This window comes from Diadema antillarum, unplaced genomic scaffold (genome assembly GCF_040938485.1).
Source record: "Diadema antillarum isolate AM-2024a unplaced genomic scaffold, OU_Dant_1.0 seq00000195_RagTag, whole genome shotgun sequence".
Taxonomy (NCBI): Eukaryota; Metazoa; Echinodermata; class Echinoidea; order Diadematoida; family Diadematidae; genus Diadema; species Diadema antillarum.
In genome coordinates, this window is record NW_027271258.1 from 918,709 (window position 1) to 944,220 (window position 25,512).

Genomic DNA, 25,512 nt, shown 5'->3' on the forward strand with positions numbered 1-25,512 from the left:
TTTGAAAAATTAGCTTCATGGTATTTTAGATTACATGATAGGCAATGTGTGTGCCAATTTTCGTGGTGTTCATTTGACACTGTGGCTGGTGATAATTTTGACACTACGCTAGAGTTAATTCAATAATGACACCGCATGGTGTTGATTTGATATTGGTGGTCTTAATTTCAATGGTATAACACCCGTCCAGCTTCAATAGGAGACCACACCACCTGGTGTTACTGTGGTGTAAATGTGTTTTCACAATTTTTCGAAAATCAAGTACTTTATCGGAAAATTCTTAAATTTATCGTCTTGTTGAAGTTCAAATTTAACAAGAAGTGCAGTAACTAAGAAACTGTTAAAAAAAAACAATTTTATATTTTGAAATGACACCCGGAGGTGTTAATTTAACACCATGAATGAGCACCGGAAATTTAAGACCAGCTCGGTGTTTCATATTTAACACCGGACTTTTTGCAGTGTATAAGGATTTGATAACAATTTTCCTTGCCATGCACGTAGAATTCACTATTTTCAAAGAAAGAAATTTAACTGGTCCGGAAGTTCTTCCGCAAGAAAGGAGGAATGTGGACAATACCTCAAGAGCATCGTAGGCACACGAAATGTGACTCTCCAGATCGAATGAGTCAAAGCTGAGTGTGACAGTCTCGCCAGCGGCGGCCTCGATTTTGAATGAGCACCTCTCGTTGTTGCCATAGTTACTCGGAAAGTTTGGCGAGGTAAACTGTCCAGTTGACTTAGTGAAAACATGTCCGCAATCTGAAACCGGAACGATCAGAATAGTGACAAAGGCAGTGTTTACAATGATTCCTCTTGATCATTTTGTTTGCTTTTAAGTGATATAATACAAATGTACGGTATGTTATCGAAGCCATTCATATCTAAGTCTTATCGTAAGCCCCTCCCATTATTGCTTAATGACTACACCTATTTTTTTTTTTCAATTTTTTATTTCTAATGTGAGAGATATTGCACATGCGTCACCTGACTTGTAGGGTAAAGATATGTCATCTGAGCCCCGTCTTAGCAATCGAGAGTTACCATTAAGGGCGTAATCAACGATTACTCCGATCCATAACCGATTATGACTATTAATGAATTGTAAGTTTACTTTTACGAAGAGACATATGCTGGTAAAGGAGAGTTATCATTGATTTCCATGAGTTGTAAAATAATACAACTCTCTAAAGAAACAACAACAAAAAACGAGTAAAAATATTCAATCCGGAAGGAGTGAATACAAAGTGTGAATTTAGAGTGAAGTTCGAGTGAATTTTGAGTGAAAATTTTAATTTTCACTCGTTTTAGAGTGACCTCAGGGATCACTCCAAAATCTTCGAGGGATCCCTAATAAAAAAAGAGTGAAAATGAACATTTTCACTCAAGATTTACTTCAATTTAAAGCTAAATTCACTCTTTTTTTTTGTATTCCCTCCTTCAAGAATGAATATTTTCACTAGATTTTTTAGAGAGTACGTTATGATTGAACTGGATTTCTGTCCGTATCTTCCCTTGATCTGTTGATAACAATCACATTGGTTTCTAGGCGTCAGAAAAAAGAGATTAGTCAAAATGTTTATGATATCATAGCACAAGAACTGACATAAAAGATAGCATGCTGTGACAAAATCTCAGCTCTTTAATATCCCATTGATTTGACAGGTTTTGTGCTGAAAGATTCCCAAATAATGAAGCAAACTCACAATGAACGGTCAGTGGAGAGAATACCGTCGTAAATATAAGGCAGGTTGAACCTGTATACTATACAACTCCCAGTAAAGGTGGCTTTTCTCTTTGCAATATTGTTGTCTTAATTGCAGCGGTTGTATTACCACAAGCAGTAGCAGTAGAATAAAAGCGATAGCATATATAGTGATAGATAATATGTGATATCGAAGAATCGGCAGATTTATCATAAACATAACGAAAGAAACACACACTTGCGCATGGAGTTTGTATAAGTGCTCTTTCCAAGCATTAGGGGAAATGCAGAATAGATCATAGTTATGGGAAATTTTGATAAAAAGCATAATATATTTCAGAAAATGTAAACGTTGAATGCAATTTTGGAGAGATTATGTCTTTAATATGGGATTAATAAAGAACTGGATTAACAAAAGCCCAAAAAGCATATTTTACTACTAAGTTTGTATGTTAACGAGATAATACTTTTTTTTTCGATAAAAAAACAGATATACCGGTACATACGCATCCAATAAATGCATATATATATATATATATATATATATACATAAACGTTCACAGGGCGATACCTATAGGGCAGATACGTCTGTAAAGGAGGTAGCTTGAGAGGACTTCTTTCCAAAGGAGAAATTTTCGATCCCCCATAAAATCATGTTTTGACAATATTTGTTTTTGAGTACTTTATCACTGATCTCAGGACTACTCCGTAGTGGAATACATATGGCGTGGTATGTGTAGATTGAGAACTGTACCATCAGTCCAATTTAATGGAGATTGGCAGCGATGCAAATATAATATACCTCATATATTTGTACATCTATTCATTCATACATTTATTCATTTATTCATTTATTCCTTTATTCATTTATTCATATATTCATTTATTCATTTATTCATTTTGTTAGTTTATTCATTTATTTATCTCACCTCCAGTTTCAGGAGGTTCTATGACGTAGGATGCGGAGAAGCCACGGAAGCTAACGGAAAAGTCGCTCTCGAATCGAATGAGCAGCGACTGTCTCACCCCGACCACAACCCCGGGGCTGTCGGTGCCGCACCACTGACCCAGGAGAGGGTCAGCTACTGAAGATCCGTCGTAGATCTTGGAGAGATAAAGATATTGAGTACAACAAACCGATATCAATATGAAACAGTAATCCTACCTATCACCAACATCGTCCTTATGGTGACATTTGTCATTTTAAAAAAATCAACGGTTTCATTGGTATCAATGTCATTGTTGTTCTTAGCACTGATTCATTGTCATTCCTGACGAAGGGGGCCCCCGAAAACTCATATTTTGAATTAAAATCAAGGCAATTGGTGTTTAATGCATTGCTCTACTGTGACGTTATTATTCTTGCTCTCTCTCTCTCTCTCTCTCTCTCTCTATATATATATATATATATATATATATATATATGTATATATTATATATATACATATAAATGCGTATATATATATGACCGTGCACCTCAAAACGAACATAAAGTCGCACACACTTATTGTGCGCGAGGACTGAAAATAAGTGAAATGGGTCAACCTAGCCGAACTTCACTTTTTTATATTTTCTGAAAGAGCGGGTCTTCTTTTACATTATGCTAAAATTTGCTATCATAAAACGGGCAGGAAAGTGTGTTTCTTTAGCAGTTTATCTCGAACATTTTTGGTAGAATAGTGTGATTAGGTGTGTCTTTAGAATCCCTTTTTCATTTCTGAAAAACCTTGTCCACACTCTTCACTTTCAACTCTAATAACTTTTGAAAGGATAGTGCTACTGCTTTGAAAGTTGGCATTAATTACGGACAGAATGTGTTAATGAGGCATGCTTAATTGCAGTTTAAGCTGATAATCCCTTCATTGTTGTTACTCTGGTGGTTTACTTCCTTTTTTTTTTTTTGTCCCATTCATGGCACAGCCAGCACGGTTTGGTAAAGATTAAGCGCTTGAATAGACACTGTACTTCAGAGCCTCTTTTCTCAGTTCACACTTTTCCTGAGTTTGTGCTTTCTTTCCAATATTTAGATAGGTTAGGAGAGTCCATTTAATTTGAATTATACATCATTTTAAAGCTTAAAGTCTGCTCTTTCAGAATATGGTCTTAACTGAAAATTCATGTCTGGCGACTTTTTGTTTGTTTTGAGGTGCAGGGTCACATATATAAATTATATATATACATAATATGTGACCCTGCACCAAAAAACCAACGAAAAAAAATACCAGTCAGGGATCTGTAGTTAGGGACAGATTGTGAAAGAACAGACGGTAAGCTTTAAAATGATGTATAACTCAAATCAAATTCAATCTAAATACTTGAAAAAAAGAGTGGAAAAGTGGGAACTGAGAAAAGAGGCTCTAAAGTACAGAGTCTATCCATGCGCTTAATCCTTACCAAGTCGTGCCAGTTATGCAGTGAAAGGGACAAAATAGAGGATGTAAACCACCGGAACAACAGCAATGAAGGGATTATCAGATTAGACTGAAATTGTGTATTTTCTATCAACACATTATGTTTATGATTAATACCAACTTTCAAAGCACTTTATAGCCTGATCCTTTCAAAGTTATAAGACTTGAAAATAAAGAATATGAAAAGGATTTTAAGAAATGAAAAGGGGCCTCTAAGACATACCTGATATTTTCTACTCTCCCTTCAAAAAAGGTTATAGAAAAACTACTGAAAACACACTTTCCCATTCATGTTATGATCCCAAACTGAAGGATTGTGTAGGAGAAGAATAGTTGTTTCAGAAAATATATTAAAAGACTCAAGGTTGATTCGGTTGACCCATTTGACCTTTTTTTAATCCCCAAGTAAAATCAATGGGTGCGACTTTTTGTTCGTTTTGTAATGCATGGTCTCATATAATATATATCAATTTAAGTGTGTTTGTGTGTGTTTGTGTGTGTGTGTGTGCGTGTGTGTGTGTGTGTGTTTGAGACATACCGAGATTTTATCATATCTGCAGTTTGTAGAGATCTCGAGGCTGAAATCGTCGAATGTGACTGTAATGGTCTCTCCGTCACCGGCAAAGAAAAGGTAGTCACACGTCACACCATTGTCGTAGTTGCTGGGATAATTTGGGCTAGTGAAAGAGCCCGATGACTCGTTGAAATAACCTCCACAACCTACGGAAAAAAAGTAGATATTCAAAAGAGCAATAGGACAGATTGTATGTTAGGCTATTTTTTTTAGACTCCATGTTGTTTTTGCGAGTAACTCAGCACCCTACCACAATCACTGTCAACACTAAAAGCAAGATATTTTACTGAAATATGTGTTTTGCAGTTGCTTATAGCAGAAGCGGACAAGGCAACTCAGACAGGATGAATTAAAGAAATAGTATGAGACGAGGACACGGATAAAGATTAGGAGACGGGAATAGAATACAGTCAGTTTTAAGTGTAGATTTCTTATTCCGTGATAGTTGAACGAAATTGAAAGCCCATTGAATTAGCATAGAAAGAACAATGGAAAAAAAGCGACCGCCTAATATGAGAGTATTTTTAAATGCTTCATTTGAGTCTACCGATTTGCATTCTCATTAAATGGACGAGGACGGAATGGCCCCAACTTTGACTGTCCACGAACTTGTTATCCAACCCACCCCCCCCCCCCCTTTCCACAGGCATATTAAAACAGAAACATTTTCAAACCGATATACTGTGCGTATCAAAAAAAAAAGTCATCCAAATTTGGAAGGCTACTGTTTCATAATAATTATCGTCTATGCATGACGCAAATCTCTCGTTTGAAGAGGCTACACCCCAGTAAATAATGCCAGTGCATATCTTGGCAATCAATGACTTAAAGTCAAAGATATAAAACACCTGTTTCTTGACCCTGGCCTAATCTAAGCATCAGTCATCGCCACAGCGCCACAGGAGGGGGGGGGGGCACCGCGAGAGGAGGAGATTGTTTTGGTTTTGGCATGGGCCATGTAGCTCCATGGTGCGTGTGTGTGTGTACGTGTGTGTGTGTGAGTGTAGACATTCAGCGTATGCAGACAGAGCATGCCTGTACTGTAGTGACCGGAACTATTGTCATTCCATTTTGCTCTCCCCTTCTCCCTCCCCCATCTCTCCCCCCTCTCCCTCCCTCTCTCCCCCTCGCTCTCCCCCCCCCCCTCTCTCTCTCTCTCTCTCTCTCTCTCTCCCTCTCTCTCTCTTTCTCAATGATCCAGTCAGCAGGCTGATTGTAACCAGGGAGGTAGTCTCACCTCCCCGTTGTAACTCACTGCCAAATAGCACATTGTCAGCACCGGCAAACTGGCAATGCTCTCCTTCTTATTCCTGTATTTTCGTTATTTACGGGTCGATTTTTTTCGTTCGAAATGTAAAATGGATGACCATAGAATTTCTCAATAGAATATAAAATTGAAAACTTTAGAAAGGATAGAGAAAATTGAGTTCACTTTGAATGGTGTGCCACAGGCAGATATCCTTATCATGCTCTTACGTAATACGACAGCTGCTTTCTCAGTGATCCAGTCAGCAGGCTGATTGTAACCAGGGAGGTAGTCTCACCTCCCCGTTGTAACTCACTGCCAAATAGCACATTGTCAGCACCGGCAAACTAGCAATGCTCTCCTTCTTATTCCTGTATTTTCGTTATTTACGGGTCAATTTTTTTCGTTCGAAATGTAAAATGGATGACCATAGAATTTCTCAATAGAATATAAAATTGAAAACTTTAGAAAGGATAGAGAAAACTGAGTTCACTTTGAATGGTCTGCCACAGGCAGATATCCTTATCATGCTCTTACGTAATACGACAGCTGCTGGAGTCATCAAACCCTGGCTTGGCCTCCAGGTTTGTCACGCCTGAGCAGAAAGTTTATTTGCAATGGACAAGTCCTTCGACTCCCAACTCCCAAACGACAAATATACGCACCCCACTTTGGGTATGCCCCAGTTGGGGACTCGCCTCAAACGAGGGATTGACGGCATGGAGAGCGAAATGTTGGTTGTAAGGATAGGAGAACTCTTCCTTGTTCCATTGATACCTAGTTATGTTGACAATTAATATCATGCATAACTGAGCACATTAACTTTGAAGACAACGTCAATGACAAATTGCACGTTTTCCAAGGTTGCGTGTTATCGGGAAGGAAGAATGCATGTCTCACTGCATGGATGACATCTGTCAATGAAAGTGGCCAAATGGACCTGCCTGTTATAGAATGTAGGTTTGTGTTCAGGGTTTTGGCAATGTGTTTATGGTTTATCCTAACATTTCATGGTTTGTAACCTTTAACATGACCACCTGTCCGATAACTTCGTCACACCCACAGAGGCGGCAGGCCAACACACACAGCCCATTTTCTCTGTTCATATTCAACGCATAGAACGAATTAGGATTGAGATTGAATATGAAGAGAGAAAATGTATAATGGGTTAGCATGTATGGTTACGACCAAGTATTCGACAACGTGACCATGTTGAAGGATATTAATCATAAAGGGTTAGAAGAAACCCTAGACATGAAGCTGCAGTTGTGCAAACTGGCCTGATAATTTGACCACTTCCATTAACAGTCCTCATCCATGCAGTGAGACATACATTGCTTCTTTACAATAATACCTAAACTTGGTAAAAGTACAATTTGTTATAAATTGTTGTCTTTAAAGTTCATGTGCTTAGTGACGCACGACGTTTGTCAACACAATTAGGTATCGATGGAAAGAAGAAGAGTTCCCATTTTCGTACAACTAACATTGCGCTCTCCATAGCTGACAATAAAACAGTAGCCCTCCTAAGTAGGACTTGCATACTTTTTTATATGCACTGTAGAGATTACCACACTATAGTAGACAAATATACGTGGGCAACATAACTAAAACAATCATCAAACGTACATTAATTGTCACAGATAAAGATAATCTGGTTACAACCATTCTTACCGGAATCACTCAGAATTACAGGGGCAGAGAGAACCCTCCCCCAGCGTTTCCCTTGCCGATGTAGAGAAGGAGATCCAGAGAGCCGGTTTGCAAGTCGCCGATCGAAGCGATATTCGTCCTATTGAAGGTTTAGGTTTCGATAGTCATGCAAGGATTATTAGCATTGCTCCTGAAATCCTACTTTATTGTCTCCATGACCCAAAGTAAAACAGTGTTTTGTTGTTGTTGTTGTTGTTGTTGTTGTTTTGTTTTGTTTTTGTAAAATACCCCTTCCATATTAGCCACAAAAACCTGGCACGTCCTCTGGGGGCATGCCGTGTCCATCCCAAACCACTGTCCATATTAAATCTCGATTCGGCGTGAACACAGCACGAACAGAAAATGAACACGGCGTCAAGTTCATGCTAGACCGTCTAGCACAAACACGGCACGCCGTGCTCGTGCCAGTCAATTTGAACGGACACGGTATACAACCGGAACCGGGAAATCTCGGATAAAAACAACTGTGAGCGCGCTAGTATGTAGGCCTATTCAGTAACGTGTTTGCTTTGTCAACCTACAATGATCGTTTAATTATTATAAATTATGCCGTGGTACGTCGGGTTCTTTAAGAGAAAATTGTTTGCAGACTTCAGGAGATATCAAATTTGTAAGAATAATAACGAACGATTTAAAAGTGGAAATCACGAAAATCACTGATCTATATGGAAGAGCAGCAAGATCATTGGTGAAAAGAGACTGCTTGGCGGAGGTCTGCGCTCTCAGAGTGCCTTTCTAGTTATCCTTGCAATAATACCATCTGAAAAGTTTAGTGAAATCTTAGAATAAGGACACAGACAAGATTGAGAGCAAGTATAGACCAGTTAGGACACGTGCAGGCAATTTTTTATTCATTCATTCATTGTTCCATAATCCATATTTCACACAATACTAGTATTCTTTTTTTTTTCAACACAAGCTAAACACAAGACAGTGAATCTGTAATGGAAATAAACAAATATAAGCAAATATAAATATATGCATAATGTGGAACCTATATACTACAAAGCAAAAGCGAAAAATGTGTAACCTGACAGATAAACAAAATAAAACTCCTTCGTGCACGCATCAGACGGTACCCTAAAATTCTTTGTCTTTTTCCTTTTTTTACATCCACCTCGGAAAATGCCTAAAAGGTAATCCTCCCTTCTCGAAATAACTGAAAATTTGGGAAATATTCAACGGTGTTCCAAGTATTTTATAACTTGTTCGCAGATCTTAATCTGAATCTTACGGAATCTTAATTCTAAACATACAAAAGCTTTGTCTCTTACGTGGGCGTGTGTGTGGGGGGGGGGGGGCATTCCTCTTCTCTCCTCCTCCATAAACATAATAATGAGTGAAGACGCATATGAGGATATAGGTGACAGCTTTACAATGATTTCGACATTCACGTTTCCTCTGATTCTGGGTACAAGCTTGCTTACTTTATTCATTTAACCGATTGCATTCCACCACAGATAGTGTATCACATAGTGCAACAGTGGAATGCTTCCAGATGTGGAATGGAGACACTCCTTCCTACACACTCCTCCTTAGGTACGCCTCGCCTCCATAAACTCAGAGTAAGAAGACGCACGCAGTGGCTCAAGAGGTGACGGATGCCACGATTTTGTTATTCAAATTGTTTCTGAGTTTAACATTTTCTTACTTCTGGGGCTAAAATGTTTGAAAATATTACCATCATTTTAATTCTATAACAGCAAAAGCTCAATCGTGTGGGAAGGGGACCTCCTCCCACACCCTCCCTTCGGTCCGTCTCCATAGATCTTTAGGGTAGTTCACACCAAATATTATACGTAGATAAGCTGATCATTTGGTGACAAATAAATTATACCATGATTTAGCCACTTACACTGTCACCTTGTATGAATTTTTATTATTTCTGACTGACAATTGTGAAAAAAATCCATCAAAGTGTGAACCTGGGTGTTAGATTTCAGTTCTAAATGTAAAAGCTCCCTCGTATGAGAAGAGGACTCCCTTCCAACATCGTCCCCGTTTGATCAAGCTCCATAAGCTTTAGTACACATTTAAGACTCACACTCAGATAAATATGTGACAACTGACACGATTTAGCAATCTTTATACCCTTTTTTTGAATGATGATTTTGTAACTATATCAAAAGTGGAGATTACCATTGACCCTTGACACACCCTATCCCTATTGAGCCTCAGTTATCAAAGGTCCGTTATCTTGACCTACGCAGCTCCTCATTAAAAAGAAAAAAATCTGGCTAGGAACCTGAAGTAACACAATTGTCCTCTTGTCAGCAATAATGGTATGTCTTTTTAATTTAGCGAAGAGTGCAAGGCTGATTACATGCCAACACAGAGTGCGAAAATATCGAATGCAACATATTGAAATACGTATAAACAATGAGGAATCAGTAACACAATTTCCTAATCGCGAAAAAATAAAACGAATCGCCTTAATAGCTAAGGGTGAATCTTACGGAAACGAATTATTGTTAACAGTTTAACACTGAAGACAAAGTAAGTGATATCATACATGAAAAAAAAAATATTCAAGCGCATTTACAAGCTTGGCTGGTACGAAAAAAAAGACAGCGTGTATACAAGCTCGACTGATCTTGACAAGGATTCGAAGGAAGAGTATCTGAAGAAAGTAGCAGATTCAAGGAGAGGCCAGTCTCTACGAATATCCACAACAAAAGTACATGTTTGTTGCACGTGGCAAATAGTATAACTGAACGAATGAACCATGTGATTACTGATATGTGGTTTACTTTCATGAGGACGCGTCGTCGCGAAGCTTGGCGGGAATGACGAGTTGTTATGTAGATGTCAATGTGTTGTTCGTCTCATGTTTATTATGAACTGTGCCCAGAACAGCCCTTTCGGCGAAGGCATCAGTGTCAGAAGCGCAAAGTGATGTTCGTTTTCTGCACATTGGCCACACGATTACAACGTATGCGTACATTTATGATTCGTGATTTCGACATAGTACATTTCATCCTTGAAGAACCCCCTCCAAAAAAAAAAACAACAACAACAACATTAGACAAACCATTGGTGATGACCATCGAGCACTTCTTACAAAATCTCTTACATCAACCACGACAATACTAACCGTGAGATTCCTAAGAACACCAATAACAACAAAACACAGTGGAACAGGCCACACGCGATTACGTTGAAGACTTTCCTTTTCAATAACTGATTGATTCATTACGTACTTATTCTTCTTTGTCTGTTGTATTTTTTTCTCCTACCTCCCATTATGTAAGATGGCTTTGTGAAGCGCTGTGATACATATCCCCTCATTGTAAGAGCGCCATATAAACACCAATATTGTGTATAGTAATAATAAATATTCAAAAATAACATCAAAACAAGGATATTGTAATTTAATTAAGATAATCAATTTCGAAGCAATTCATCAGAGAGCCTATATCTGTTTATTAGAATTTTCATCAAAACGAGGAAGATTAAAAACATCTGCGCCGTGTACACTCCAGTATATATTTTATCAATTTGAAAAAGTTTATACGGTCTTGAAAAATATATTTGACTTTATATTTGTTTTTCCTTCTATTTGATTTCCAAACACGGAATGTGAGTGCAGTTACAAGGAGGGCAAGTTATAGGTACGGAAACTGTCAGACAAGTCATTATGTCATAACGGGCATTTTTTTTTTTTTTTTTGCAGGATATGAAATAATTCCGTTAAAGTATGTCTAAAACTCGGCACAGTGGTCTTAAAAGACATGTAAATCGGTCATTAACGTCAGCATGCGTTGACAGCTATTACGTAGTAAGTATATTTGATAATAACAAAGACAAAACACCAACGAAATAAGGTTTGTTGAATTCAGAGCTTCCTGAATCACTTATCTGGATATTTAAGGGGGTACCGGAAGGTCCATTGAGCTTTGTAACATCATCTAAGCGTTGCCAAGCTTCACAAGTTAACGATGCGTTCCGAAAATTATGTCTTTCCACGGTTTCAGATGAAAATTCTAGTGATAAAGCAATGTCTATTACTATGGAATGAAAGATGCTGTCTGCGCCACATGACAAGATAATCTTTCGGTTGACGAAAGTATATAGATCGATTTCTATGTGATCTTTTTTAACGGATTTACCGTGATAAGTGGAGAGTGTATCATCAAGTAGGGGGCTTGAAGAGAACCACGAAATGTTAGGTTGCGGATGTGATATCACCGGGCACGTCACAGACACAATTAAACTGTCATTAATAAAAGCACACACCTGGCCAGTCGTAACAAATGGTGGACAAGGAAAAGATTCTTGAATTAGGTTTGTAAGAAGGCGACCTTTGTTTATTGCTGGAGCAGCGCAGACGCCATTTCGAATATTTAAATGATCATCAAGGCTGAGAAGCCATCGTTGGTTGCAATCACAGATGAGTGGGTTATCGGCTACATTCAGGGTAAGATAATACAACGGCATGTTCCAAGGACTTGTAGGGGCGATATCCTCACTCAGGTATAGTAAATTATTACTTGTTAAGTCTAGATTCGTGAGGTGCGGAAATATGCTGAGGTGTGCATTTCCATTCTTAAGTCCCAATAAACTAATTTCATTACCCTTTAAAACAAGAAAATTAAGTGGATGTACGATGTCCATCCTAGAACGTTTCGACAGAAAAGTAATACGATTGTAGGATAAGTCTAGCCATTGAAGCTGACCATATAAGTAAAAGATTTGGTCACAGTCAAGAAACTTCATCATATTTCTGCTAAGGTTAAGAGAAACGGCAATCGGTGCAAAAATTGGTGGTATATTCAATAAATTGCTAGATATGTACTCCAGTCTATCGAGGTTCGGTGCGTGTAAATATCGGCTCACATTTGGAAAGGAAAGTTTTGACTTCAACCCAAGTTTTTCAAAGACAAGGGTTTCAATATCTCCGCCGTCCAGTAGTTGGATAAGAAAACTGTCGGCGATGGTTACTTCTCTCAAGGAAAGATACTTGAATACAGGTTTTGCACAGTGAGTCTCATTGAATTCTCCTACAATCCCATTGGTAATGCTGAGGTACCACTTTGCAATTAGTGGAGCTAAATCACTGCAGGTGATTTCAACAGATGACGTCAGTAACAGATCTACCGACTCTGCCTGTTCGAGGAAATGAAAGCTTTTAGGAGGGATTTGATTAACATCGCTGCTTCCAAAACACACATATTTCAATGGTAGCGCCTTTATGACAGTTAAATCAACTTTTAACAAGGGGTTATCGCATAAATCTAAAACAACAAGTTCTGGAACAAGTTGGGCAAAATTGTGCGGGATCTCTAGGAGCCAGCTACCACTCAGATCCAGTGTCGTCAAAACAGGAAGATTATTATCAAATACTGAAATACGGGTGTTCTTAAGATACAGCTCAGTAATTCGTGGGGTAGTAGAAAGTGCCAAAGAATCAATAAAAATGAGTGGGTTGTTGCTGAGATCTATACGTGCTAGTCGAAGTGACATAGGGAATCCATACACAGCTGCAATACGGTTGTACGCCAAAAACAATTCTTCTAGGCTATACACAGCACCAAAAGTGTCCCGATCGACAAATGTCAGTTCATTTTCGAAAACATGTAGTGTCTTGAGGTGCCATGTATCTGTAAAAGGGAACCAACGCCGTACATGATTTCTGGAAAAATAGAGAAATTCCAAACCGGCTGGGAAAATTATATCTACGTCGGTGGACGATATCATGTTGTGATGCAAGTTGATAATTTTCAGGTTTGGAGTGTGGAAGTGCCCACTAAGAGATGATATTCTGTTTTCCTCCAGGCTTAGATATTTCAGGCTTGGGAGGCTGTCAAACATCGAGGCTTGTACAAATGTAATTTCATTGCCTGCCAAATCGATAATTCTAAGCATTTTTAGTCCAGCGACAACAGGTACAGTCGTAAGTTTGCTGTCCAGCACCAGAAGACCTGACAATGATGATAACTTTGTGACATTGTGCAGTCTTTCTACCTGCGATGAATGCACGGACAACAAACTAAGAAAGGACCGGTTAGTAAATGAAATCGATTTTTCTGTACCTCCTAGGACAACAAATGTTTTAAGACTGTTGACGTTTTCCAGAGTTGACACGATTTTGAAATCTTTGTTTGTCCCTTGAACAGAAAGATATTTGAGCCTTCCAAGACCAGACGAGATAAGGCGAATGCTTGGTAGATACAATGTTTGCAAGTTAGGAAATCCATCAACAGAGTAGAGTTCAGTCAATCTATTTCCAATTAGAGATAAATGTGTAATGCTGCTGGAGAAGGCATCAGAGGATATCCAGGAGATGTGGTTATCTTCTAAACGCACCGTAAGCAGGGACGGTAGTGAAAACGTCCCAGAAACTATGCCTTTAAGTCGGTTCTTACCAAGTCCGATCCGCTGCAGGTGCAGCAGACCAGCAAAAGAGTACTCGTTAACCTTTTCAATTATATTTGAATTCAAGTATATGGAACGAATATTGATTGGAAACTGATCTGCCGTAAAGCGCTTGATCCTGTTAAATGAAAGGGTAAGTTGGTCAAGTTTGGGGGTATCTTCTCTTAGGTGTTTTCCAACGTCCGAAATAGCATTTCTCGACAATTCCAGATATCTTAGCGAGGTATTGTTTCTGAACACAGGAATTCCTGTCAACAGGTTTTGGGCAAGCGATAAGCTTTGGAGCTCTCTCATAATCACGAACATATCCGTCGGAACATTTCTTAGAGAATTTCCATTGAGCACGAGAGTATTTGTAGTTGTTAACTCTTCAAATAGGTCTATAGAAAGCGTTTCTGATATATCCACGATATCAACTAATGCGCCAGAAGTGCTACCTTCAAGACATGAGGAACACTTGGGGATGTTGAATACATTCACGCATGACACACTTCGCATCCCGGAAAAACATCTGCATATGTCACAGATGCTCCGTTCCGCGGGTACCGATGACAAAAGACCTGATACAATCAACAGAGTCAGAAGAAACCTTGAAGCGTAGGACCCGATCTCCATTCTCTTCTTGAAGTGTATCAGCATTTCCATTCCTTGAAAAGTCAACAATAAGTAATAAGATATTACAATCGGTTGAAAAATATGAAAGCAGGATAAACAAATGCAAATAGATAGAATATCATAAGAGAATGCAGAGTTGTACGTATACATGTATTTATTGGAAATATATCGTTAGATTACAAATTCCTATTGTGACGCCAACTCCTCAAGTGGTGATGTTGAGAATTAGGGCGTTACTTCAAGGGTTCGTTAATCCCAAAATCAAACAAGTTTTGTTTTTCCCAAAAAGAAAAAGAAAAGAAGGTGCGTAACGAAGGCGCGTACTGACGAACCTTAGGGATAATGGACTTTGTTACATTTTGTGATTAAGGATCTTCAAAGAAAACGTAGCTATTGCCCTATTGGATTAAAGAGCTGGTTTTGCTGAGCAAGCAAATATTTTGTGAAGGACGCGAATGTCAAGTATAAGCCCAAACATTCGGTGAAGGCTTTCTTTGAATATAACCCGACAATTTAACCCTTAACTCTTTTTGCGTTCTTTGTGACTTTCGTTCTCAAGAGGTATTTTGCGATTATCGTGCGTACCACTCCTGAACTACAGCCAGTGACACTTATTGAAAACAACGCAGAGTACGCCCCAAATATAATGAAATATAAACCCCTTCCCCTCCCGCTTTTAAAAAAAGTCGCAGTTATCGTTTGTAACGGTCAGAGTAAAATTAAATCCACCATGGGACTTTTGTAAGGATATAAGGACTGATACCAAAGGTGGTGAAGTCTTCGACAAGATATCAGAGGAAAAGAAGATAAAGTGAAAAATGCACAAACCTTTCCAATAACGACAAGAATTGTTTCCAAGACGAACAGTCTTAACGATAATGAAAACGTTATATTTTCAAGTTGTCTTGAAAAAGAACAAACAACGGGCGCTTACTTTCAGTAGGTGTCTGTTTTCTAGTGCACAGCGCAGGGAAATCTACAGTAGACTCCCGTGAAATAATACTTGACCAGTTGAGAAGAGTGTTTAAATATATGCCTAAAATTCAAATGTTTGGAATGCTAATTGACCAAACTGTAGGTACGTGGGTTTGGCCGAGGTGAAATCTCATTCGGAAGTATAGAAAAATAAAAAAAGAAATAATGTGACGATGCTTCTTGCATTATTCAAAGACAATCAACAATCCGCATTATCCTCTCCATTTGTATGCTGTTCATGATTTTCTTCGTATTTTGAAACATGGCAAATCAAACATGCAAGGGTATTCCTTGGGCTTAGGATCTTGTCGAGGAGAAGATTTCAACGGATGTACTAGCTTGACGAAAATCTCAGCTATACTTCATCCTTTTATTTCCAGGCAGAAAAACCTGATCAATTTGTGCGACATTAATGCTATGCGAGAGAAATGGAGGAGGAATTAAGTTCGTTACGGGAACTAACACGAAGTTAACATTAAAATGGATTGGATGTCAAAAATAATGCTGCAAATGTACATCATTTGCATGATTTAATAAATTATGACGTACGTACCCCAAGTGTAAATATATAGCCTGACATACCAACCGTCTAAGTATGAGCATAATTATATACAGATCCGTGATACGAATACGACTACAAAAGAAGGATTTCGATGAATTACGCATTAATGTACCGAGACACACACACACACCCATATACATACGTGCATACAAAGTCTAGGAAAGAAACGTAGAACAGACTTTGTAAGAAGCTTACGAAGATTTTCATAATAAACTTAGGAAAAAAATCAAGACTTGGGAATTTTTTTTTTTTCCTATGGAAGGATTTCAGAATAGCACCCTTAGTCCATAATTGTTAACTACATATAGAGATCCCCATGATGGTCGTGAGGAAAGTACGTATTTGTATTGACAAAATGACTTTGTTGCTTTTTATAGTTAGTTTGCTCAATCATGAATGAGATTTGACAACATAATTAGGTAACAATGGAAAGAGGAAGAGTTTCCCTTTGTCACGACTATCATGGGGCGCTCTATTGTTAACAATAATGGAATAGTAGTTCTCTGAAGTTCGATTACCTTTTAGTATGCGTAGAGTATACACATAGGTCTACTTTAATAGACAGATATTTTGATATGGATGTACAGTGACAAGGAATTCATATTGGACACGCATCAAAACCATCTCATCATTCCACCAAAGAGAGGGACACCACTGTCCTATTATGGAGTGTAAGAATGCTAAAAACAAAAAGAAATACAGCGAAAATATATATGTAAAAGTATGATAGGGGAATTTTCCTTTACTGATCACTGAGCAGAAAAAAAAAGAAAAAAGTTTCGCCCTCGATGGAGCGTCGACGAGTGTTGATGACTGTACACACGGTATCAACACTGCAGCTACACGGATAAAGTCGGAACAGCACAGCATCTACACGGCACTTAAGGTGGGATTCCACGGAGCACGCGAACGATTTGCGATTACCACGCGAATGGCAAAATCCAGCATTCGTATTTTAGACTGCAAAAGATCGCCAAACGAACGTGAGGGTTCGGAAGCGTCGTCAAATGTTCGCGAATGTCGTTTTTACTTCGGCGAGAATTTCAAAAAAGTTTGAATTTTTTTGCGAACCTTTTCCGCACACTTGGTTGTGATTTGCTCGTGAATTGTTCTCGAAAGTGTTTTAAAGCCTCGTCATATGCGCAAGACCTTTGCAAGACACGCGCGATGTTCGCAAAATGTTCGTGCAACCCCAAATAGACTCCGAAACTTCGGAGAATGTCTCGCGTATGTTACGCGAAATCTGCGAAGTTTTTCCGATCATTTTACGACGTAATCGCAAACTGTTCGCGTACCTTTTCAGACATTCTCGCGAACGTTTAGCGCACGTTTGGGGGATGTATGCCCTATACGTTTTCTACAAATAAAATTCGTAGCATACATCGAAACATCAAACAATTATTAACAACTATAGTAACAAAAGAAGTTAAAGACTAGCAAAGAGAAAGAAATGTTTGATAAAAAAATCGCAGAATACACTTAAATTTTTTCTTAAGTATGTAAATTTTATTTGAACTATAGAGATTATGTGTTAGAGGAACTGCAAAAGAAAAAAATGATCAAATGCTTTACTAGTGGAGATACGTCCTAAGGGGAAAAAGAAATGTAGGCAAACACACGATAGAGAAACGAGAGAAAAAGAAAGGAGAAATACAGGAAAGAAAAAAATTACCTCAAGAAAGCTGTTTTGAGTTGAATTTTTTTCTTGCTTCCACCTCTCCTAGGTACATTTTCTCCCATGATTATTGAAAATTTTTCGTTGTTCGCATTTCCGTCGCGTGTTCTTCGTGTATATACATGCTGTACTTTAGCAGTGATACACACGACATTCGCACATACGTCGTGGGAACTTTGCACAAATTGCGCAAGAATAGTTTTCGGCTTCATTGTCGGAACACATTCGGCGAAAAACTTTTCCGAATGTTGGATTTTGTCATTCGCATCTTTTGCAAATCGTTCGCGTGCTCCGTGAAATCCCACCCTTACACGGACCAACACGGCAGCTACGCGGCAGTCACGCGGACCATCCCGGATTGCTCTGCCAACACGGCATGTTTTTGACCTCCAAAAATTGCCGTGTTGGCCTCCCGGCTATCTTCTTGTCTTGGATGACCCCGGATCAGATCCGGGGTACGTGATCAGGCATGTCTATGTGACTGGAGTTTAACATGATTGGTTTTAACACTGTACGATAAATAAAGTTTTGTCACGATATAACCACAACCCGCTGACGATCGTCGTTTGGAAAGCACGCTTCTTTTGCTTCAGAACGGTCTCATATTCAAGTAATTTGCAGTTTAATTCACAAAATCTTTCGTTCTACACAAAACCAGGCACCTGACTAGGGTGACTGGGGTCAGCGATTGCAAAAATCTAAATGATCTCAGCCTTGACTGCTATGTACATGTTCGTACTAGTTTACTGCAGAACAAGCCAAAACTGAATGAGGGAAAGATAATAATACTGTGAAAAACGCATTTTCAAACAGAGGGTGAACAAATGCTGATGCTGCTAAGAATAATCTCTGATCTTTTTATCAAACCCACTTTTCTTGGCATTTAAACACAAAGAAACAAGAATTTAGGCCAAGAAAGCAGGCACTCTTGTCTTCATTTTGGGAGCCTGGTTCCCGTATTAAAGGAATGGGTTAATAACCATATGGATATCGTGAAAAGGGAAGTATATCCTCCTTGGCATTCTTGAATGTATGGTTATGACCTGGCGATTTTGCACGCTATTTTCCAGAACTTTAAAGTATTTTGCTCTATCTTAGTGAGAATTCTATAACGGTTATATGGATGCAGTAGTTCTGGAACAGTTGCAAATTATTGCTATGTCTACCTGCCTTGGTTGCGATTTAACAGTGTCTGCATCGGCTAAAATGGTGAACCAGATAGGCAATGCCTCCTTGCTCGATATCGTGTTCTTATCTTCTTTGATCTCAATCACATCTTGTAGTTTGTGGATCAATAACGCAGTGGCATTTTTTAATCCTTTATGTTCCCTAATAACATTTTAAATAGCTTAACCTTTCTAACCTTTTCAGTGAGCCCAGGCCAGCCTGCACGACTGCATGCTTATGCTCGGGGTTTCTTCTAACCTTTTAAGGTCCACAACCTTCAACACGGCCACGTTGTTGATAACTTGGTCACTCTCACAAAGGATATCCAATTATCCGTTTTCTGTTTTCATATTCAGGACACGGTTTGTCGCTGCGAGGAAGGTGTTGAATATGAACAGAGAATGGACTGTGTTGGTTGGCCTATGTGGGAATGCTCACGTTATCGGACAGGTGGCCATGTTAAAGGTTATGGATCGTAAAAGTTAGAAGAAACTCTCAACAAAAACCCTAAACACAAACCTACAATCGTACAGGCTGGTCCGTTTATTCGGCCACTTTCATTGACAGATCTCATCCATTCAGTCAGACAATGATTGTTACTTCATGTGACACTCAAACTTTGAAAAAGTGCAATTTGACGTTGTTGTCTTCAAAGTTCACGCACTCTGTCATTCTTGACATTAATGTCAACATAATTATTGAGGTGCCGATGGAAAGAGGAAGAGTTCTCCATTCCTATAACCAACATTGTGCTCTCCATAGCTGACAATTAAAAAATGGTAGACCTCCAAATTTGCATTACCTTTTTTTATACACTCTGTATCACGAGCACACGGTAAAGGCTCAACGAATATAAGAGGGAATGTCTCAATTACAACACACTCCGAGAAGAAAACAAGACATAGATATGGACAACAAAGACAAGCTAGGAGGACGGATGTAAAACATTATCATGCCACAATGTGTGTGTGTGTGTTTGTGTGCGTGTGTGTTGTTGTTGTACTTAATGTTGTTGTTTTTACTTTGTAAGAAAAACGATGGACACAGAATGACGACCGGATATCTTTATGACATTGTGATTCAATTGCTACAAATGAGTTATATAAAACAAGCAATGCATAACATATTAAGCGACTGGATTAGTGATAGGGGAAGAGTGGTAATCTATCATGCCTTGACGTATATCCAAGCAGATCACTGGTAACCTCGATGCTCACTGGTACCACGACTGATTACATCAAGTGACACCTGAATATGGCATTGCAAATTCCGTATATAAAGTACAATGTCTTATTCATAACATTGTTCTTGAAAGTAAGAGAAAAGATGGCAAGGCTTAAGGTCTTGAACCCGTATTTTTATGTAAAATATCTGGTATTACTCACACACTTTTAATCCACCTGTCTATCTTAAGAATCGAGATTCAAAGTTGTTCTTTGAAGATTCATAACTGAAATAGATGGGGCCTTAGTAACACATAGAAAATCTTCAGCATTTAATTAGAAAGTTCCAAAATTGGTTCACAAAAGTGTCTGAGTGTCAACGCGATTAGAAATCGCTTTCGAAGAAAACGCGGAAGTGAAAACGTGAAAAAAAGGTGAGGAAAATTATTTCGTGTTGACATTCCATACACACACCAACTTGGCAGTGGCGTATCTAGGGGGGGGGGGCAAGGGGGGCACGTGCCCCGGGCGCCACTCCTCGGGGGCGCAAAAAAAAAAAAACGAAGAAGAAAAAAAAAAGAAAAAACGAAGAAAAAAAAAAGAAAAAAAAGGAAAAAGAAAAGAAGAAGAAGAAGAAGAAGAAGAAACTCACCGGAAAGGGGGGGGGGGGGGGAGAGAGGAAGAATGGTGGGGGGGGGGGGCAGAAAACCAAATCAAAAAAAAAGATAAAAACAAAACATAACGATGACTCGGACAAAATGACAATGTTTATTGTGTTCACACAAGAATTCTATGTAAGCTGAAATACAATTTTCGGCTCGCTCGCTGCGCTCGCTCTCTAACTTTTATATAGAAGATCGAGACGAGAAGAACAAAATTTGATGGTGAAGCCGACAAAATGACAATGTCTATTGTGTTCACACATGTCATTTTATATTTAGCAGACAAAATGTTTCACTGAGCAGCGGCTGCAATTTCTTTCGTTCTGAAGCGATCGCCAATTGGATCAAAAGAAGGCGCCAACGGTTCCGAACATACGGGGGGGGGGGGCGCCAAAAAAATCAAACAAGATAAGAACAAAACGTAATGATGACGTGGAAATATACAAATTTCGGGTCACTCGCTCGTACTAATTTAGAGTATTTCTTCAAGCCCTCAGTTTGTTGGTAAAAATCGTTATCTATAAGGCCGGGCGTCACTATATCTTGATTAGAATTGTAAGATTTGATAAGCAAAAAATGACAAGAGTTCTATGTTTTGTAAGCTGAAATACAAAAATTTTCGGCTCGCTCGCTGCGCTCGCTCGCCAAAATTTATCGAAACAAAAAGGAGATAAGAACAAAACGTGATGGTGATGACGCGGAAATATACAAATTTCGCCTCACTCGCTCGTACTAATTTAGAGTATTTCTTCAATTCCTTAGTTTGTTGGTAAAAATCGTTATCTATAAGGCCGTCACTATACATTGTATCTTGATTAGAATTGTAAGATTTGATAAGCAAAAAATGACAAGAGTTCCATGTTTTGTAAACTGAAATACAAAAATTTTCGGCTCGCTCGCTGCTCTCGCTCGCCAAAATTTGTCAAAATTAAAGAGGAGATATGAACAAAACGTGATGATGACGCGGAAATATACAAATTTCGGCTCACTCGCGCGTACATGGGGGGGGGGGGGCATTTCATGAAGCAATTTGTCAGATATTTTGTCTGACAAACTGTTAAAAGCTACTGAAATCCTTGCTTCTGATTGGCTGAAAGCAAATTTTGTGCAACAAGTTGTCGGACAAATGCGTCATGAAATGCCCCTCTGGTTTAGAATATTTTTTTAAAGTACTCAGTTTATTGGTACATGTATAGATAAATCGTTATCTATAAGGCCGTCACTATCTTGATTAGAATTGTACGATTTGATAAGCAAAAAATGACAAGAATTCCATGTTTTGTCAGCTGAAATACACAAATTTTCGGCTCGCTCGCTGCGCTCGCTCGCCAAAATTTATCAAAATTCATTACATTTAAATCTCCCTCAAAAGACCCGTTTTAAGGGCTTGAAAAGCATATCATGTGGACTTTGCTTAAAGTCTCTACCGGGATGGGGTTGGGGTTGAACTTTCAGAAATTTAGGGGCGCAATTTTCGCGCTTGCCCCTGGCGCCGTTTTCCCTAGATACGCCACTGCAACTTGGGCAATATATTTTGGAAATGTTTGGGGTCAAAAGGGCCTGAGCCTGAACAGGCAGGGATAGCAACCCGATATTAGGACTACACACAACAAGGATGGTCAGGGGAGGGCTAGGGACACAGACCAAAGAAAACAAGAGGGGAGGGTAAGGAGCCCTACAGGTAAAGGGAGGGGATTAAAGGAAGGTGGACAGACAAAAGACAGAGGAGGATCAGTGATGATCCCGAGGACCATTTGAAGAGTTTGTTTGCAAAAGCCGATAAGTCCATATTTGCCAAATGGAGATATTTGCGACTAAAGGTGAAGAAAAATAACGAGAATAATAAGAAAATTTTTGCTTCTTTTGACCATAACTTAAAAAATATACCTTTTTATGTTGTGACCAATATATCATTTAAAAGGCATTATTTTGTACATTATGACAGAGATCGTACTTCAAAATCTTCAAAAACGGACTTATCGGTTTTTGCAAACAAACCCTTCATTTGGATCCCTCATTGCCCGTGACCTCTAACCTTCCCATTTTTTGTTTTGTTTTTTTGTTCTGTGTTCCTAGCCCTCCCATAACTGTTCTTGTTGTGTGTAGTCCTTCACCCTTATGTGATTGCTGTCCCTGCCTGTCATTTTGCCTCTGACGAAGATTCTGCTAGGATCAAAAGATCAGGCCGTTAATTCTTCACTCCATTTTACTTCATTTGCTCGCCGCTATGAGGTAAGCAGTTTTCATCAGCCCCCCTCCCTTTTTTTGGCTACACTTGGAAATGTTGGCGCAACTTTATACAAGATTGTGATTTAGGCCTATTAATCGTTTCGTGGAATGTCACGTTTTGCCATTGTAGCCGACGCCTCCAATTTTCTACGCAATGCTTGTGCTAGCGTGTTTATACTCCAACTTTATGTTATTTGTAGGCAAATTTCTGAGAAAAGGGATGGAAATAGTTTTTGATGTGATGTGTGTCCTGTCTACAAGCATTACTGTCCATATCACATAATGGCAGCGTTTATGGCATACACCAACCATATCACTCTTTAACAGAAGAATAATAAGCAAATAATCATCGACTGCGAGGGCGATGGTTACAAACTAACATCGCCAAGGTGATCCGCAACTGAAGGCGAGGGCTCATAGACGCCTCAAGGATCACTGAAGCGTTGTTAGATTGTATCCAACGCCCGAGACATAGGAGATGACTATTTGCTTTACACCCCACATCGATTAACAAACTTGAGATTCGATACAACACAGGTGGTTGTACCGTAAAACCACTCTCCGAACGACATGGTGGCCAGTGGAATGAACGAACGAGAGTGACGTTGGATGTAAGACGATAATAGGTGATGCTGATGTTCGATAATAACCTTGTGCGATATCCGCTGGTGTGTGCCACTAGAACTTGCTAGCTACTCGCGTGGCCGATAGATGCGAGCGATACCTTTATCGATTCAAATCGCAGGTATCACATATTTATGTTACAGTCCCACGGCATGAATGTTGGGAGAAACATCTCTTGGTCACGTGTTCCAAATTAAGTAATCCCATTGGTCAAACATACTTATATGGGATACAAAAAATAATAAAAGATTAAAAAATCGTTCATACAATATTATATCTCATACGAGAATAATTGCGTGCAAAATCTTTAATCTTTAGTGCGGCAAAAACACACTTTCAAATAAAAACGTGTGATAACATGTAAAATTAATCATTATCATCTGCAAATTCGCACTTAATTTCAACTTAGCTATTGAAAATGACAATGCTAAGGAAACCCACTTGGCCTGCCATATTCAAGTCCTTCATAAAGTCGTGCGTAACTTTACAAAAAGCTTATTACGAAACAGCGCCCAGGAGAATTATTACATTAAATGTCGAAGGTCACAGAGATAGAGACAGAAGGGATTTGGACCATACATTTTTAATGCTGGTTAAAGACTTTAGGCCTTGCCAACGATACAGATAGAACTTCTGGAGAATATTTTAAAGTCATGTAATCTGAACTGTCATGTAACCTTTGAGTAAAAGATTTCCACAAAACAGTAATGAGTTTGGACAGACGCCCAAACATTTTGGATTGTCTCCTTCCTTCTCACTAAGCCAATCGCTAATAGTACGTGATCCTAATGCTTGTTTATAACTTCCCGTGTTTCCTTCTTGCTCAAAGTATTGAATTGTCATAACTAAAGAAGCACTCTGAGAGCGCAGACCTCCGCCAAGTAGTTCACTTCCACCACTGTTATATATATATATATATATATATATATATACATAATACTTGTCATTGCAACTAATTGACGAATTGCCGTACACCGACGTAAACAAGCCTTGAAATGATCAGTGTTTTTGTAGTAGCCATGGGCGTACGTAATCGAGCAGGATTCGTTCCTACGACCTCCTGATCTCCGAACATGCGTCATTTTCACTAGACATCCGAGCTTTCACCCGACAGCAAGTGATGGTTCTAATCCTTATAGCATGCAGCGGGTACTACGTAATTATTCAAATTCAAGAAATTCAAGGATTTGAATACAAAGTTGTCTTGGAAATAATTAATACACTTGTTAATCTTCGGACTTTCTTATTTTTGTAAGGAAAAGAATGCGTTTTGTTTTATCATGACTTATAGTAAGTTTGTTGATTACCATTGATTGTCATACTTTGTAATGTATATTTGTTAAAGGGACATTATCAGAGCGTAAAAAAGGTTTGTCATTAATATTGTTAAAGAAAGGAAAGAATAGCTTGCTTACGTTTTTCATGTTTTGGTACAGGCATCCACAATAAACATATTTGTTATTAGTGAGGCCTACTCGTACAAACCGGATAGGAAGGACGGTTTCGGAACGTTTGTGCGTACTGCCTATTGTGCGGTATATTCGTTCCGGCGGAACCAATCGACTGAATTCGGCCAGGGTATCCGTTCCCCCGGATCTCGGAACGGATCGCCTGTGACACCGGCTTATAAACCAAAACAACCCATTGTTCTTTTATTGCTAGGTGCACTGACACTCTTCAAATAACTACAACTTTGGAATGCGCGTCACCAAGACTGGCATCACACCCCCAGAAATAGAGGTTGGTCTCTTTTAACCAACTGTCGAATACTGTCCATAACACTGCAACTCATTGTCTTGACTAGCCAAATCTAAAG

General features: G+C 38.9%; 1 protein-coding gene across 1 annotated transcript in view; it reads right to left on the reverse strand.

The window, feature by feature from the left end:
* The window catches only part of LOC139728742 (bone morphogenetic protein 1 homolog), a 31,965-nt gene that overhangs the window by 1,944 nt on the left and 4,509 nt on the right, over nt 1–25,512 (reverse strand). Inside the window, exons 2-4 of the mRNA XM_071639681.1 lie at nt 4,655–4,836; nt 2,635–2,809; nt 581–762 (exon numbers count right to left, since the gene is read on the reverse strand). Of these exons, the coding sequence (XP_071495782.1) occupies nt 581–762; nt 2,635–2,809; nt 4,655–4,836 (539 nt within the window). The remainder of the gene's footprint in view (nt 1–580; nt 763–2,634; nt 2,810–4,654; nt 4,837–25,512) is intronic.